This window comes from Trematomus bernacchii, unplaced genomic scaffold (assembly GCF_902827165.1).
Source record: "Trematomus bernacchii unplaced genomic scaffold, fTreBer1.1, whole genome shotgun sequence".
Taxonomy (NCBI): Eukaryota; Metazoa; Chordata; class Actinopteri; order Perciformes; family Nototheniidae; genus Trematomus; species Trematomus bernacchii.
The window spans coordinates 57,014-76,258 of NW_022987691.1; the positions used below are offsets into that span (position 1 = coordinate 57,014).

Consider the following 19,245-nt stretch of genomic DNA (forward strand, 5'->3'; position numbering starts at 1 on the left):
AGGGAAACACAGAGTTTTTAATATCCAACCAAACCAAATCCAAACTGGACCTAAAGTTTATATACATCGGCTCAAACCGAGGTATCTGAAACCTGAAACCAGGTTTTCATTAAAGTGTATTTAACTGCACCTTGGCCAATAAAAAAAAAAAATCTATTACTAGCACTTAACATTATTCTGCTCCACCTTAACTCTCCAAATGTCCACCTTAACTCACAAAATACCACCTTAACTATCCAAAATTCCAACTTAACTCACAAAATACCACCTTAACTCTCAAAATTACCACCTTAACCCTTAAAAAATACCTCCTTATCTCACAAAATACCACCTTTAACTCTCCAAAAGTCCCCCTTTAGTCTCCAAAATACCTCCTTAACTCACAAAATACCACCTTAACTCTCCAAATGTCCACCTTAACTCACAAAATACCACCTCCACTTTCCAAAAACAATCAGAAGAACCGATTTAACCATCTTAATTCTTAAAAATTCCACCTTAACTCTCTAAATGTCCAACTTAACTCACAACATACCACCTTAACTCTCAAAATGACCACCTTAACCCTCAAAAAATACCTCCTTATCTCACAAAATACCACCTTAACTCTCCAAAATACCTCCTTAACTCTCAACAATTCCAATTTAACTGAGGAGATACCACCTTCACTCTCCAAAAACAATCAGAAGAACAACTTTAACCACAAAAATACAACCCTAACTCGCGTCAGACTCTTTACTTAAAGTGGACCTATCATGCTATATTTGAATAATATATTGTAGGGCCATAAGGTATATTTATACGTTTTCTTTTTCAAAATACCAAACAGATCATGCATTTTAGCCATGAGCTCATTTCGCTCTATTTTGCTCTCCTCCACCCCTGTCTTTGCATGCGCTGCAGCTGACCACGCCCCCCTGCAAAGGAGGGGGCCGAGTTACGAGCGTCGTGTTACCATGCTGTTACCATGCCACGGCAACCTCTCATTCCCCTGATAGGTCAGCTCCTCCGTCCTGACGTCAGGACAGTGTTCAAATCTGGATCAGTTTTTATCAGATCCGTTGCAGCCCCTTTTTTAGAGATTTGGGTATGGAGGAAAATAGAGAGGGTTGTGTTTTCTGACACTTGGTGAGTTCCCTGGAACACCGGGGACACATATTCATGTAGAAAAGACGTACACAAGTGCATTTTGCATGATAGGTCCCCTTTAAGTTGAAATAACATTATACACTCTAAAAATACAGGTACAAGCTCTCCACTAAGTGTTTTATCTCTAAAATACCAACTTAATCACTTAGCTTATGTTCTTAAAGGATTCCTTATTGTTCTGAATGTTTTTCCTCATCACTCATTCTAAGTCTTTCTGGATAAAAGTGTGTAATATACAGTTTCTAACCTCCTCTCTTCTGTTGTCTCAGGGCTGAAGGTTCGGGAGGTGATGATCAATGTGTCCAGGCAGCAGGTGGAGGATTTCCACGGCCCCGAGGATTATTGGTGTCTCTGTGTCGCCTGGAGCCATCTCGGGACGTCGAAGAGCCGCAAGGCCACGGTCCGCATCGCCTGTGAGTTTTACAGAAACATCTCAGAGATCAGGGCCATGTTTCAGAGAGATTATGAGATCTGCAGTATGGTGATATGAAGAACTGAGCAAGAACACTGTTCGTCTGAGGAGATGGATTTGTTTCCAAAAGGAAGCTGGTGTCTGCAAAGAGACTTAAAACCTTGAAATGACTTGTAGCACTTCCTGTTCCTTTCTCAGTGTTTGTTGAGTATGTTTTTGGTTGTTAAGCTGAGATAAGGTCTGTGGTTAACAAAAGCTAAAGAGATTTTAACGGTCACATGACTTCACGTCACCACCGCTAAGCTAAAGGTGGCTAATGTTGGGCTATAAAGGAACTACAGCACGGTCACATGACTTCACGTCACCACCGCTAAGCTAAAGGTGGCTAATGTTGGGCTATAAAGGAACTACTGCACGGTCACATGACTTCACGTCACCACCGCTAAGCTAAAGGTGGCTAATGTTGGGCTATAAAGGAACTACAGCACGGTCACATGACTTCACGTCACCACCGCTAAGCTAAAGGTGGCTAATGTTGGGCTATAAAGGAACTACAGCACGGTCACATGACTTCACGTCACCACCGCTAAGCTAAAGGTGGCTAATGTTGGGCTATAAAGGAACTACAGCACGGTCACATGACTTCACGTCACCACCGCTAAGCTAAAGGCGGCTAATGTTGGGCTATAAAGGAACTACAGCACGGTCACATGACTTCACGTCACCACCGCTAAGCTAAAGGCGGCTAATGTTGGGCTATAAAGGAACTACAGCACGGTCACATGACTTCATGTCACCACCGCTAAGCTAAAGGAGGCTAATGTTGGGCTATAAAGGAACTACAGCACGGTTACATGACTTCACGTCACCACCGCTAAGCTAAAGGTGGCTAATGTTGGGCTATAAAGGAACTACAGCACGGTCACATGACTTCACGTCACCACCGCTAAGCTAAAGGAGGGTAATGTTGGGCGTGATGACGTTTAGTCGTCTCATTTAGACACTTGTTATCAACCTCTGTTTTTAAATTCACCAGTGGGGTATTTACTGACGTATTTTATGTTGTGGAATAAAAATCTCTCCAGCTTGTGTTAACCACAGACCTTATTTCATGATAACAACCGAAAACATATTCAGAAAACCATTGACCTCCAGACCAGGGGACAGGAAATGCTAAGTCATACCCAGGTTTGAGCACTCATTCCTCCAGCTATTCTCTGCACATGAATCCCCAGGACGATCGAGACTTCCTGCTGCACTTTTCCACTCGGTGTATCCTCTGAACCACCTTGTCCTCAGATTATGTAACACAGATCCTCCCCGAGGCTTTTGAAGGTCGTAGGGAGGGTTTAGTTCGAATGACCGTAACACTTGACACCTGACAGCTGCTCTTATCTCCCTCACAGACCTGAGGAAGAACTTTGAGCAGGACCCCCAGGGGAAGGAGGTTCCCATCAACATGATGATCGTTCTGCACTGCCGCCCTCCGGAGGGGGTGCCCGTCGCCGAGGTAAGACTGATCACAAGCTGAGAAGAAGGTGTGCTTCAGAGAGGTTGAGGACTTTCTTGGAGAGACACTTCAAATCGTGTTGGATACGAGAAATGAGAATTTATAACCTGCAGGTTGTCATTAAATACAGACGTCAGAAGTTCAGTCTGTTTTGGGTTCTCGCTGGATTTTACTCTTAAAGGTGGGGTCGGTAATTTTGGAGAAACCGGCTCGAGATCGCTAGAATTTGAAAATACACAACCGGAGAAAATCTGCCACTTCCTCACAGAGCCCCTCCTCCAACACACACGAACGCGCACATGACCAATGAGGGCACGAGATAAGTTTGTGCACAGATGGAAGGCTGACAGGCAGGTAGGCCATCCAGTTATTTTAGCCGGGCCGGCTCAGATGATTGGTCGTGCTTTTTACAGTACTACGGCTTCCACTGATGACATGTTTGTATGGATTTTTTGTCAAAGCACTTAAGATATTCATTGCTATCGGGATGTTAAGAGCATTCCATGGAATATAACAAAAAGTGTATCTCGAGCCTGTTTCTCAAATGTACCTACCCCACCTTTAAATTTAAATTTCTTTATCTTTCTTTGTGATAAAAACATTCAAAAGTAGCACCTTAACTCTCCAAAAATAGCACCTTAACTCTCTAAATATCACCTTAACTCTTAAAAATACCACCTTAACTCACAAAATACCACCTTAACTGCTACTCTTAAATTGAATTTTGTATTCTATTCTTTTTGATCAAATGAAAATGACACATAGCATGTTGAATTATTAAACATAGGATATTCAAACCCTCAGTCACTCAGTATATTATATAATATAATATTAAGGAGGTATTTTGGAGAGTTAAGGTGGTATTTCTTTTAGTTAAGATGGTATTTTGTGAGTTAAGGAGGTATTACGAGAGTTAAGATGGTATTTTGTGAGTTAAGGTGGTATTTACAAAGTTAAGATGGTATTTTGTGAGTTAAGATGGTATTTTGTGAGTTAAGGATGTATTTTGGAGAGTTAAGTGGGTTAAGGTTAAGTGGGTTAGGTGGATTCATTAACGCTCGCTGACTTTATGCTGATGCAGTGATTTCTGGACATACATCCTGCAGCTGAAACACGCCTCAATATTTCATCCATTTCTCTGCATTATTCACCCCCCCTCTCTCACGCTGCGCTGCTTTGTTTGGACTTAGGAGTAGAAAGAGGTTTTGCTTCAGCCTATAACTATTTTTAACCCGACATCACTCCTCCATTTCCACGTTAAATCATTTAAACATTAAGGGTCTGCAGGTTGACCTCCACTTAAATCTGTCCCACACACACATCTACCTCCTGTCCATTGTTCGAGGTGGTATAATGCCCCACATATGGAAGGAGATGAATACATTTGGAGAAGAGCGTGCACACTTTGGAAACATTTTAAAGTTATATTTACCCCCGACAAGTCTTTCAGCATGATGTCATTTCTTAACTTACAAAATACCACCTTAACTCTCCAAAATACCATCTTAACTCTCCAATATAGCACTCTGAAATCACTGCGTCAGCGTGAAGTCAGAGAGCGTTAATGAGTCCGAATCAGTTTGCAGTTTCTGAGGTTTCATCAGTTAACTTTAGCAGAAATCTCCACGGAGGTGCAGCAGTGAAAACGTTTCTGACAGTTTACTCTCCGTCCAATTATCTTCCATAAACTGAAGCTCTGACAGGTTTTTCTGCTGCTTACCTCAGTTTTTTAAGTAAATTAGGTATCAGATTGCTGACTGCACCTCGTCCCAAAAACAAACTGCACTTATCTCTTATAAATGTTGTTGTTATTCGGAGGCTGTGCATCAGCACTTATGAATGTTTGACTTTTTGAAAGCTAATGCACTTTTTGGTTGATTGCATGTTGGTTGGTTTTCTCTTTTAACACTTAGACTGTTATAACCTCAAAATACCTTCTTAACTCACAAAATACCTCCTTAACTCTCTAAAATACCATGTTGTTGCCATGGCAATGCCCTCTGACCTGACTGTGGTCATGTGACTCACCGACCACATCCCAAATATGAAACATTCTACATTTCGCTATCCAGATAATACTCTACATTTTACAATTGTCTAATTACACTCAAACTTACAAAATCATAAATCATAAATTGATAAGAAAGGCAAACAAATGAACATCCAAACATCAACGTTTCTCAGACCGCTACACTCCCACACTAAGGTTTCTATGATTTGTGAAACCTTACATGTGAATAAATCTAGTAATTTCAAGAACCAAGGTGATATATGTAAAGTACTGTAATTCCCCACACTGGTTAGTGTTCAAAGATTTATAATGTTTCATTAGAACACCTCTTAGTTGTTTTCTACAAGTCCAACTCGTGTATTAATAGGACGTTCGGGAATGGATGGTTTAACTGGTGGTTTTCTCTTTTAACACAGAGACTGTTATAACCTTCCTGTTTTCCTCCAGTCAAATTTGACCCGTTCCCAAATGTTTTTCTGTTGGGATAAAGGTTGATTTAATGTCAGTGGCAGAAAAATAACATAGTTTCTTGTACAGTATACTACGTTTCAATAATGATCACTCTCATTAGGTTTTTGGTTTTATTGAAATGTATAGAATCTATGGTCTTCTGGGGTCAATTTGTAAATTCTTTTGAACAAAGAAAAGTGTTTTCTATCTCAGAAATTAGCTTTTTTTTATTTGTTATGATGGTCCAAAGCTCCATTTACACAACATCAGAGACAACATGTGGTCAAAATGACATGGTTTAAAAGGTATAACATAGATTTGGATGATTATTAACACTTTACACTTTAGGTAGGTCAAAGGTAGGACAACAGTTGATTGGAAGACAAGGGTTAAAGATGTATGCAGATTTGTTCTTGGCTTTAATTTACCTCAAAATGTGAATTTATTTCTATAAAAAAAGTACTGTGTGCTTTAAATGCGTTTTCAAAACATTTATTTGGCAGGCAAACGTAATCAGGATTTACATTTAATGCAATTCAACGGTTAATAAGCTAAATAAATACATCTTTATTCACATTTAGCTTCTCACAAATACAGAAACTCAGAGTGTAATTTACCTTTTTAGTTAATAAAACGTATAGGACGGGCTTTTTGTAGTTCCACTTCCAGGATCAACCCCCCACTCTCCCTTCACAGATATCACAGGTGTGAATGCTGAGCGGATCTTTTTAACTCAAGAGGAGAAAAATCCGCCCATGAGTCGTCGCTATAATGAGTTTCTTTTGAGCGGTGACTCAGAGAGAAAGTGTGAAATGAACAACGAAACCAATTCCAGATTCCCTCAATGAAAGCCTTTAATCCTAGATGAGTCCCTCTGATCAGCGACTCTCAAAAATACACCCCTTAACTCCCGAACTACCACCCTAACTCTCGAAAATACCTCCTTAACTCACAAAATACCACCTTAACTCTCAAAATACCTCCTTAACTCACAAAAATACCACCTTAACTCTCAAAAATACCTCCTTAACTCACAAAATACCACCTTAACTCTCAAAAATACCTCCTTAACTCTCAAAATACCTCCTTAACTCACAAAATACCACCTTAACTCACAAAAATACCACCTTAACTCTCAAAATACCTCCTTAACTCACAAAATACCACCTTAACTCTCAAAAATACCTCCTTAACTCACAAAATACCACCTTAACTCACAAAATACCTCCTTAACTCCTTAACATTCCAAAATACCACCTTAACTACTACTCTTAAATGTATGTTCTTCCTTTCCCTGTGAGGTGTTCTGTAGGGTTTTTGATGCATGTAAATGGTCTGCAAAGATAAGACACGATAAGATGTACTTTATTAATCCCAATTTGGGAAATGTTTTAGTTGCAGCAGCATAAAACAAAACAGAACAAGGCTGTGTGTGTGTGTGTGTGTGTGTGTGTGTGTGTGTGTGTGTGTGTGTGTGTGTGTGTGTGTGTGTGTGTGTGTGTGTGTGTGTGTGTGTGTGTGTGTGTGTGTGTGTGTGTGTGTGTGTGTGTGTGTGGAGTAGAGGACCTGGGCGCTGTTCAGGGCAGGAGGGGGTAACCTTCAGGGGCATTCTGGGTAATAAAATCAAAAGACCCCCCCCCCCCCCCCCCCCCCTCGTTATGTCAGGGCTAACACTGATGACATCGTCCTAATTGAAACGAATGTGCCAATTAGCCGAATCATTCCTCACATCCTCCACACACTCATTGATCATCTGTATCTGTCCCTCCTGTATATATTTTAATTATTTTCAAAAGCAATTGGACATTTTAACTTGATTTATGTTTATATAAATATTTATATTTAGTTTTTTTTTATGTTTTTATGCACATTTGTATTTACATTTGAGTTCTATATTTATTGTTTTTGTTTTTCTTTCCTTTTTTTTTGTTGTCATTTTATTTTATTTGCTGTTATTTATATATAATATATATTGTATATATAGTTGTATTTATATGTATTTTCTTTTAAGCTTTTATTTATTTAATTCTAAAATGGAGCAACTCAACCCAATGAACCCTGGGATAATTTAAGTAGTGGGAGTAATTGAGTTTTGAGTATCTGAGTATTTGACAGTCTGTGTTACGAAAGGGATAATGTGCAGCCTGTCGGGTGTTCTTTACCCATTATGGGGAAGAACACCCGACAGCTGATCCCAGCCCGAACGCCAAAGGAACTGCTCACTGAATATGTTTTGCCGTTTGATGTCTATGTCTGGACCGCTGCCTAAAAAGGAGGGTTTCTGCCCCGTTACTTCTCCGCTGTTTTCTTGTCCCAGTTTGAAAAGCAAACTGCAGACATCACCTGCACCTCACCTCATGGTGATGTAGAAGAGACACGTGTCCCCTCTGTAGAAGAGACATGAAGAAGAGGGGACACATGTTGATGTAGAAGAGACATGAAGAAGAGGGGACACATGTTGATGTAGAAGAGACATGAAGAAGAGGGGACACATGTTGATGTAGAAGAGACATGAAGAAGAGGGGACACATGTTGATGTAGAAGAGACATGAAGAAGAGGGGACACATGTTGATGTAGAAGAGACGTGAAGAAGAGGGGACACATGTTGATGTAGAAGAGACATGAAGAAGAGGGGACACATGTTGATGTAGAAGAGACATGAAGAAGAGGGGACACATGTTGATGAAGAAGAGACATGAAGAAGAGGGGACACATGTTGATGTAGAAGAGACGTGAAGAAGAGGGGACACATGTTGATGTAGAAGAGACATGAAGAAGAGGGGACACATGTTGATGTAGAAGAGACGTGAAGAAGAGGGGACACATGTTGATGTAGAAGAGACATGAAGAAGAGGGGACACATGTTGATGAAGAAGAGACATGAAGAAGAGGGGACACATGTTGATGTAGAAGAGACATGAAGAAGAGGGGACACATGTTGATGAAGAAGAGACATGAAGAAGAGGGGACACATGTTGATGTAGAAGAGACATGAAGAAGAGGGGACACATGTTGATGTAGAAGAGACATGAAGAAGAGGGGACACATGTTGATGTAGAAGAGACATGAAGAAGAGGGGACACATGTTGATGTAGAAGAGACGTGAAGAAGAGGGGACACATGTTGATGTAGAAGAGACATGAAGAAGAGGGGACACATGTTGATGAAGAAGAGACATGAAGAAGAGGGGACACATGTTGATGTAGAAGAGACATGAAGAAGAGGGGACACATGTTGATGAAGAAGAGACATGAAGAAGAGGGGACACATGTTGATGTAGAAGAGACATGAAGAAGAGGGGACACATGTTGATGTAGAAGAGACATGAAGAAGAGGGGACACATGTTGATGTAGAAGAGACATGAAGAAGAGGGGACACATGTTGATGAAGAAGAGACATGAAGAAGAGGGGACACATGTTGATGTAGAAGAGACATGAAGAAGAGGGGACACATGTTGATGTAGAAGAGACATGAAGAAGAGGGGACACATGTTGATGAAGAAGAGACATGAAGAAGAGGGGACACATGTTGATGAAGAAGAGACATGAAGAAGAGGGGACACATGTTGATGTAGAAGAGACATGAAGAAGAGGGGGACACATGTTGATGTAGAAGAGACATGAAGAAGAGGGGACACATGTTGATGTAGAAGAGACATGAAGAAGAGGGGACACATGTTGATGTAGAAGAGACATGAAGAAGAGGGGACACATGTTGATGTAGAAGAGACATGAAGAAGAGGGGACACATGTTGATGAAGAAGAGACATGAAGAAGAGGGGACACATGTTGATGTAGAAGAGACATGAAGAAGAGGATTTTAAATAATAGGGGACCTTTAAGATAAGAAGTACTTTATTGATCCCAATGAGGGAGATGTTTGCGTTGCAGCAGCTCAGAAAGACAAGGCATTGTACACAAATGAAAAAGACTAGAAATAAACAATCCAAAATGTAAACGTCTCAAATAGAAATAAAATAGCATTAAAAAAGTAAAGAATATACATGTGGAAGATATACACTATTACAGTAACAAATATGAAGCAGGATTTTATACATTAATTGTGCAAGGAATGGATTATGAAATATCAGATAGAATTGCATCCCCCAGACTCTTCCTATTAGCATCCAGAAGGAGTTGGTTATGAAGCGGGTTTCCTATAAATCCACCAGCCGAACACACTCAGCATAATTTGCAGAGGCAGCGATGCAGCTCTCGAACCAGAAGAAGCACTAAAGCGTCCCTAAGTTTGTAATTTATAATGACTTTGCTCTCTGTTGCTGGTGATTGGTTAAAGTGCTTCTGTTGACTGTCTAAAGGCTTCTGGGTTGGGGTCATACAGCTGGGGGGTGCATTGAAAGAGACGCGAAAGTACACACACCCTTTACTCAAGTAGAAGTACAGATACTCGTGTTTTAAAATACTCTGGTGAAAGTAGAAGTACTGACTAAACTTCTTTACTCAAGTCAAAGTAAAGAGGGCTTTGAAATGTACTTCAGTAAAAAGTACCCATAACTAGCAGCTGTTTTAAAGAGTACCTGACCTCCCTTTATATTAATAGAACAATAATGTCATTGTTAGCTAATGAATGTTTCCATGCTGAACAACGGCAACATGACAACGTTTTCATTGGTCCCTCTTCTTTAGAGAAGACCAGGAAATGATGGATACACGGATCGTGTTCAAATAGGACCAGTTGTTTCCTCTCATGAATGTATAGAGAGACTGTAAGCAGAACTTCTTTCTCCTCCGAGGATCAAGTTGCTCTGTTCCTGCATTTCAGATCCATTTCACTTGTTTATTGACTTTCTTTATTACTTTATTAAATATAAAAAAAGACAGACTTTGTCCATGAATCATTCATCAGTTTCTCTTAAGTATTCCTTCCACACTCGAGAACTGTACAGGAATACAACCACAGAGTGTTATTCCATGCACTTGATTTAGTTATTTTATGTATGTATGAATGCTGCGTGTCTTGCTTGTTGGTTGTCTATTCTGAATGTTTCGATGGCACCTTAAAAGGAGTAGCTTTACAAAGTCAAAGTCAACTTTATTGTCAATCTCAAAATATGATTGTACACAGAAAGATCAAAATGTGTCCCGAGATATAAAATAACTTATTAAAATACAAGAACAAGGAATACTCTTGTCGTTGTATAATGTATAATACATGCTTATATTCTATTCTATTCTTGAGGTAGTTATCTGACTGCTATCATAAATACTCTGAACAGGATTGTAGTTAAAGTGGACCTATCATGCTATATTTGAATAATATAGTGTAGGACCATACCTATATAAGGCATATTTATACTTTTTTTTTTTTCAAAATACCAAACAGATCATGCATTTTAGCCATGCCTCATTTCTCATAAGGGCAGATTCAGTGAGAACAGCACCATCTACAGGCCTGGCATATGTACTACAGCGTCTCCAGCGCTTTCGAACAGCAATGGCCGTGGCTGTCTCCTCCTGATTGGTGGAGTTGGCCCAATAGCCGTGGCGCCACCGTCCTGACGTCAGGACAGTGTTCAAATCTGGATCAGTTTTTATCAGATCCGTTGCAGCCCCTTTTTTAGAGATTTGGGTATGGAGGAAAATAGAGAGGGTTGTGTTTTCTGACATTTGGTGAGTTCCCTGGAACACCGGGGACACATATTCATGTAGAAAAGACGTACAAAAGTGCATTTTGCATGATAGGTCCCCTTTAAAGCAAATGACTTTGAAGCTTTGTCCATGAATCATCAATCAGTTTCTCTTGCAGGTGGAATGGCTGAAAAACGACGAGGTGCTGAGCTCTCTGACCGACGACAACATCGACACGCGAGCCGACCACAACCTGATAATCAACGAGGCGCGGCTCTCCGACTCGGGGAACTACACCTGCATAGCCAACAACATCGTGTCCAAGAGAAGAAGCGCCACCGCCAACGTCATCGTGTTCGGTACGCTGTCACTACGTTCAATATATATAACAGCAGAGAGGGCAAAGTACACACATCCTTTACTCAAGTAGAAGTACAGATACTCACGTTTAAAAATACTCTGGTAAAAGTAGAAGTCATGTTTGTCTTCTTCTGCGGTTCCCTTTAGTGTTTACTTCCTGTCTGTCTTCTGCTGTTCCCTTTAGTGTTTACTTCCTGTCTGTCTTTCTTCTTCTGCTGTTCCCTTTAGTGTTTACTTCCTGTCTGTCTTCTTCTGCTGTTCCCTTTAATGTTTACTTCCTGTCTTCTTCTGCTGTTCCCTTTAGTGTTTACTTCCTGTCTGTCTTTCTTCTTCTGCTGTTCCCTTTAGTGTTTACTTCCTGTCTGTCTTTCTTCTTCTGCTGTTCCCTTTAGTGTTTACTTCCTGTCTGTCTGTCTTCTTCTGCTGTTCCCTTTAGTGTTTACTTCCTGTCTGTCTCCTGCTGTTCCCTTTAGTGTTTACTTCCTGTCTGTCTCCTGCTGTTCCCTTTAGTGTTTACTTCCTGTCTGTCTTCTTCTGCTGTTCCCTTTAGTGTGTACTTCCTGTCTGTCTCCTGCTGTTCCCTTTAGTGTTTACTTCCTGTCTGTCTTCTCCTGCTGTTCCCTTTAGTGTTTACTTCCTGTCTGTCTTCTTCTGCTGTTCCCTTTAGTGTTTACTTCCTGTCTGTCTTCTTCTGCTGTTCCCTTTAGTGTTTACTTCCTGTCTTCTTCTGCTGTTCCCTTTAGTGTTTACTTCCTGTCTGTCTTCTTCTGCTGTTCCCTTTAGTGTTTACTTCCTGTCTTCTTCTGCTGTTCCCTTTAGTGTTTACTTCCTGTCTGTCTTCTTCTGCTGTTCCCTTTAGTGTTTACTTCCTGTCTTCTTCTGCTGTTCCCTTTAGTGTTTACTTCCTGTCTGTCTTCTTCTGCTGTTCCCTTTAGTGTTTACTTCCTGTCTTCTTCTGCTGTTCCCTTTAGTGTTTACTTCCTGTCTGTCTTCTTCTGCTGTTCCCTTTAGTGTGTACTTCCTGTCTGTCTCCTGCTGTTCCCTTTAGTGTTTACTTCCTGTCTGTCTTCTCCTGCTGTTCCCTTTAGTGTTTACTTCCTGTCTGTCTTCTTCTGCTGTTCCCTTTAGTGTTTACTTCCTGTCTGTCTTCTTCTGCTGTTCCCTTTAGTGTTTACTTCCTGTCTTCTTCTGCTGTTCCCTTTAGTGTTTACTTCCTGTCTGTCTTCTTCTGCTGTTCCCTTTAGTGTTTACTTCCTGTCTTCTTCTGCTGTTCCCTTTAGTGTTTACTTCCTGTCTGTCTTCTTCTGCTGTTCCCTTTAGTGTTTACTTCCTGTCTTCTTCTGCTGTTCCCTTTAGTGTGTACTTCCTGTCTGGCATCACAATAGTGTTATTTGTATGTGTACTCGGTGTAAGAAGCAGTTTCCAGTTTCCTCTCTGATCTGTCTGGAAGCTAAATGTTCCTGCCGGGCCTCTGGCTGATAAATACTTAATAAGCAACACTCCTTTTCAATGAGATTAAGACACAGTGGCTTATTTCCCTTCATAAAGTACACATTGATTTGAAATGAGAGGCAGTAAATTGAGTCAGTGAATAATACATGTGTTGGAATAAAGAGGGCGATGGGTGTGTTAATCACTGGTGTAGAAACCAAACACAGTGATGTGAAGAGGCGTGTAAACAGCGTGTGAGTAAACTATGGTGTGTACTAACTGCATTAACAATCCTTCTCTCAACTCAAGTGAATTTCTCAAGCACAATTACTTTCCTGAGCACAAATCAGGAGTTATATTAAATCAGTTAAATATAGAATGACTGTCCGCTAGGGCTGCACGATATTGGAAAAAACTGACATTGCGATATTTTTTCCCCCTGCGATATGAAAAAATACAGGAATTGAAGAAAAGACCGTTTTTTCTTGGACTTTAATGCTATACAATTGGTATTTTTCGAAGTATATTTAACCGGATGAAGGATTTTAGTCACGGACGTCTGGATCTGAAGTTATCAGAGCAACAAGCTGAGCTAGCTCGGTTAGCAGCGCCGAACTGGAGAAACACATGAAACTACTTCATTCAGTGTTTTTACCTTTAATCACCGGGTCCGTTTGCTTTGGAGATTTGATTGTGATTGGTCAAATCAAATCAAATCAAGTTTTATTTATAAAGCACATTTAAAAGCGATTTTTGGTCGAGCCAAAGTGCTGTACATGTAATAAAAACACATTACTACAATCACAATAAAAGACAATAAATTACAACAGATATATATAAAAAATAAAAATAAAAACACAAGGAAAAGTCAGGAGTCGTGCTCCGCTCTAACTAGAAGGCCAGAGAGAAGAAGTGTGTTTTTAGTTTGATTTAAAAACCCTTAGGGTCTGGGCCGACCTCACATGGAGGGGCAGAGTGTTCCAGAGCCTAGGGCCAGCTGCTGCGAAGGCTCGGTGCCCTCGGGTTTTAAGCCTGGTCTTGGGCACTACCACTAGCAGCTGGTCAGCAGACCTTAAAGCTCTGGCTGGGGTGTAGCGCTGGAGGAGTTCAGCTATATAGGCCGGAGCCAGCCCATTTAGTGCTTTAAAAACAAATAGAAGGATTTTAAAATCAATTCTGAACCGAACTGGAAGCCAGTGTAGTGAGGCCAGAATAGGGGTGATGTGGTCACGCTTTTTGTGACCAGTCAGCAAACGTGCAGCCGCGTTTTGGACTAGCTGCAATAGTCCAGTCTTGAGGTCACAAAGGCGTTAATAACCCTTTCTAAGTCATTAAAAGATAAATACGACTTGGTTTTGGCCAATAGTATTATTTAAAAAAATTAAAAAAATTGGTGGATTGCTGACAGAGCCTGCACGTCACTCACTCAAGGACCCCTGACATGAGAGCCGCGCAAGTTTTCCTTTTGTAGCAAGCAGCAAAATAATTGTAACATGACGTGTTTGAGTTCATTTGCCTACTTAATATCGCACGTCCTGCAATGTGAATGCGCATATCGCATATCGCGATTATAGTCACGACACGATATATTGTGCAGCCCTACTTTCCGCACATATCAAAATACCTTTTTTCTCTATAAAAAGCTAAAAAAAATGCCTAAAAGTCCATTTATCTGCTTTTGTTATAACTGCTTTCCCATATATACACTCATACGTGGATATTTCTCACTATCATATTTCCTTTTTTGTTCTTATATTTGTAATTTTTTGGGTGTTTTTTCATATATATTGAAATTAACGTTTGGTATCAGCTATTGAATTCATATTAATTTTGCAAATTTATCATTTTTTACCTACGGAAGAGGATTTGGGCCACATGGGAGAGGGTTTTTTGAGATTTGACGAAAAGTTATTTTTGTTTTTGGTTTGATAAAAATAGTCAGAATTTTAGGAAAAGTAAAAAAATAATTTAATAATATTATTCTCAACATTCTGGCATTTTTTTTAACATCTCCCAAAAACATGTGGCCCAAATCCTCTTCCGTAGTTTTCTGTTATGTTATCATTAAAGTGCTGCTGCATACGTTTTTCATTATTCGCCAAGCTGGTGTTAACATGTGGAGATTACCCTGCTGAACTAAACGTGTAAGAATCATAAACGTTTGTTTGACGCAGAGATTATTATCTGACATAATCCAAAATCACATGGAGAAATCCCATTGGACCAGGAGATGCTGCCTTCAGGGACCAATACAGAAATACCACATCCCTGCGCCACTCTACTCTCATACTTATGTTGGGAAAATAGTGAATGTCCTCTTCCAACATGAGAGTAACATGCTAACAAAGGTATCCCAACTGTAGCTGTGAACATGACAGGATGTGTGATTACCTAGAAGAGCATCAGGACTGTTTGAGGCATATGATAGCTATGTGATTAACATGATGATTCAGCCTCTATGGAGATAGACATATGACAAGCATGCTCATTTCTGATGTGGAGCTAATCTGAAGTAAACATTGAATACTGCTTTCTATTCCTCCATCTTGTGACTGTGTAACTCCCTCTCTTGGATATCAGCATGTGAAGGACACTGTTCAGGAACTAGTTGATGCTCTGTATGTGATGACTACTTCCATTCTGGAGAGGATCACAGATACATGGATCCTGAGATTGAAGCTCAAGCCGGGGACCAGGGAGAGTTTTCAAACAACTTATTTAACTCTTATACTCCTCTGCCCTCTCTCTCCTCTCTCTCTGCAGTGAACGGCGGATGGTCTCTGTGGACAGATTGGTCTCCCTGCAACGTGCCGTGTGGCCGGGGGGTGCAAAAGAGGTCTCGAACCTGCACTAACCCGGCGCCTCTCAACGGGGGGGCGTTCTGCGAGGGCATGTCCGTGCAGAAGATCACCTGCAACGCCCTCTGCCCAGGTGAGTGTCACTGCAGAAATACTTCACTCAATGTACAGATACTAAAGTCATATATTTATAAGTTATATATATTGTGCCAGGAATGGATTATTAAATATTAAATTGATTACAAATGTAAAATGTACAGTGGGAGTTAGTCTAAGCATACTTAACGAACATGTTGGATATTTATCTGGCGCCAATATTTAAAGGGGTTCTTTCTGACCACATATCTGTGAGCTACTGGTGGAGCAAAGAGGGAACTGCTGAGCTACTGGTGGAGCAAAGAGGGAACTGCTGAGCTACTGGTGGAGCAAAGAGGGAACTGCTGAGCTACTGGTGGAGCAAAGAGGGAACTGCTGAGCTACTGGTGGAGCAAAGAGGGAACTGCTGAGCTACTGGTGGAGCAAAGAGGGAACTGCTGCATGGAGGAAAGTTACTCACCTAGAATTAATGCAGAAAAGTTCTCATGCCCCCACGAATGGAAAAACTCAAAACTGCGAAAAGTACGGTGGCCAACAAACGCGCTACAACGTTCCAAAACTCTTCCATTAAGAGAAACGTTCTGCAGCTTGAGCAACGATGCAGATATAAAAACCCAAAGGTTCCACATGAAGAAACATCTCCAGCAACTTGACAACGCATGCAGCATTTAAAGAACATTCAGCACCTTGAGGAGAAAGAGTGACACACACAGCTGGGAGACCAGGGGACACTAAAGAGTGACACACACAGCTGGGAGACCAGGGGACACTAAAGAGTGACGCACACAGCTGGAGACCAGGGGACATAAAGAGTGACGCACACAGCTGGAGACCAGGGGACACTAAAGAGTGACGCACACAGCTGGGAGACCAGGGGACATAAAGAGTGACGCACACAGCTGGAGACCAGGGGACACTAAAGAGTGACGCACACAGCTAGAGACCAGGGGACACTAAAGAGTGACGCACACAGCTGGGAGACCAGGGGACACTAAAGAGTGACGCACACAGCTGGGAGACCAGGGGACACTAAAGAGTGACGCACACAGCTGGGAGACCAGGGGACACTAAAGAGTGACGCACACAGCTGGGAGACCAGGGGACACTAAAGAGTGACGCACACAGCTGGGACGGAGCGCTTGGTGACGTTCAGGATTATAAAGCTGGACAACTGTCTCTGTTGTTGGAAATTTACCTGAAATGTTTAATGGTCTTATTTTGAACAATGTGATCACATGACTCCTTCAGATGTTACTGCAGATCTGCTGTGAGCTAGCTAGCTAACGTAGCTAACCTAGTCATTTCAGATATCCTGACAAACACTGACAGTTATGAGACGACTAACTCTGAGACAGAGACAGATGTTCAGCTTTATAATCCCCTCTATACAAAACATGTTTTACACCTGAAAATAGAACACATTTTCCTGCATTATAATAATGAAGTGTTAACACATGCTCTGTGTGTGAAGCACATTGTTGTTACTGTAAGTGGTGAAAGGAATGCATCTTAATTTAGGTTAATTGCGCGAGACGACAAATAAAGGCTCTTTGTGGAGGGTGAGATGTTTCAGAGAAGCTTCAGGGACACTTTTAGCATGCATTAATGCTCTCCTCTCTGCATGTGTGAACATATCGTGTTATATCTGGAATAATTAAAACAGAAAATACTCACTAAGTATATAAACGTCCTTTTAGTTAGAAAATCACAAAGTTCCTCAGCTGCTAAAATATCACCAAAACAAATTAACGAGGAGCCAATTTAAGAAACCACACATGAAGAATTCAGCGAGCAGGAAGTAAAATAATGAAGCTTGAATACTCGAAAAGTATCTACAAAGCTTTAAAGTTACAATAACATGTGCTATAGAACTTAGGAACTACAGCACGGTCACATGACTTCACGTCACCACCGCTAAGCTAAAGGCGGCTAATGTTGGGCTATTAAGGAACTACAGCACGGTCACATGACTTCACGTCACCACCGCTAAGCTAAAGGTGGCTAATGTTGGGCTATAAAGGAACTACAGCACGGTCACATGACTTCACGTCACCACCGCTAAGCTAAAGGTGGCTAATGTTGGGCTATAAAGGAACTACAGCACGGTCACATGACTTCACGTCACCACCGCTAAGCTAAAGGCGGCTAATGTTGGGCTATTAAGGAACTACAGCACGGTCACATGACTTCACGTCACCACCGCTAAGCTAAAGGTGGCTAATGTTGGGCTATAAAGGAACTACAGCACGGTCACATGACTTCACGTCACCACCGCTAAGCTAAAGGTGGCTAATGTTGGGCTATAAAGGAACTACAGCACGGTCACATGACTTCACGTCACCACCGCTAAGCTAAAGGTGGCTAATGTTGGGCTATAGAGGAACTACAGCACGGTCACATGACTTCACGTCACCACCGCTAAGCTAAAGATGGCTAATGTTGGGCTATAAAGGAACTACAGCACGGTCACATGACTTCACGTCACCACCGCTAAGCTAAAGGAGGCTAATGTTGGGCTATAAAGGAACTACAGCACGGTCACATGACTTCACCTCACCACCGCTAAGCTAAAGGTGGCTAATGTTGGGCGTGATGACGTTTAGTCGTCTCATTTCTCATTTAGACACTTGTTAGCAACCTTTTTAAATCCACCAGCGGGGTATTTACTGACGTATTTTATGTCGTAGAACAACATGTTAAAATCTCTTCAGCTTGTGTTAACCACAGACCTTATTTCAGGATAACAACCTGAAACACAGACAGAATTGCTGATTCCCTTCCTGGTTTCAGGACTCATTCCTGCAGCTCTTTGTCAGACTCTAGTGTTTAGCAGCAGTCAACAAGTATGGAGAGAAAAATCCTCTCAGCAGCGGTCAACACAAACACATCATTAGCATTTCAAGTAGCTGTGAAGAAGCCACAAAGAAAAGTGTAACTAGCTCCTCACAAAGGAAAATTACCTTTCCCCCGCCGCCCACGATGCATCACTGCCAGAAAATCTCGAGGCGCCATATGGTGTCCCTGTGTTTGCTAAACTGAGCATGATGAGCTGTTTCTGATCAGATGACAGGAGTTCCAGATATTAGCATTCACCAGAAGATCTCCATTTCACAACCTCGCATCAAATCCCATTATGCAAACAGGCCCGGTGGTGATGGGGAGAAAATATCCGGCAAGTTGCACCAGTGTGTGTTTGCCCCCTAAGGAAACATTTAAATGTGTAATGTGTGTAAATATAGCAGCAATATGACAGCTGAGACAGCGCAGCCACAAAGAGGATGATACTGTTTGGTATTTGTTGGAAATTTGGAGGGAAATATCGTTATCTCAAAGAAACAGTTGGACATTTGGGGAAATATATGCAGTAATATATAACAATATGGTAAAGTAAATGAACATCTTTTATGTCATCGTGCTAAGCTAGGCTAATCAGGTTC

The 19,245-nt window shown here is 41.2% G+C and overlaps 1 protein-coding gene across 1 annotated transcript in view; it reads left to right on the forward strand.

The window, feature by feature from the left end:
• Positions 1-19,245, forward strand: part of LOC117489087 (netrin receptor UNC5D-like) — a gene marked incomplete at its 5' end in the record, with an annotated part of 119,819 nt that overhangs the window by 37,432 nt on the left and 63,142 nt on the right. The window contains 4 exon segments of the mRNA XM_034138313.1: positions 1,419-1,562; positions 2,968-3,071; positions 11,302-11,482; positions 15,678-15,845. Coding sequence (XP_033994204.1) covers positions 1,419-1,562; positions 2,968-3,071; positions 11,302-11,482; positions 15,678-15,845 — 597 coding nt within the window.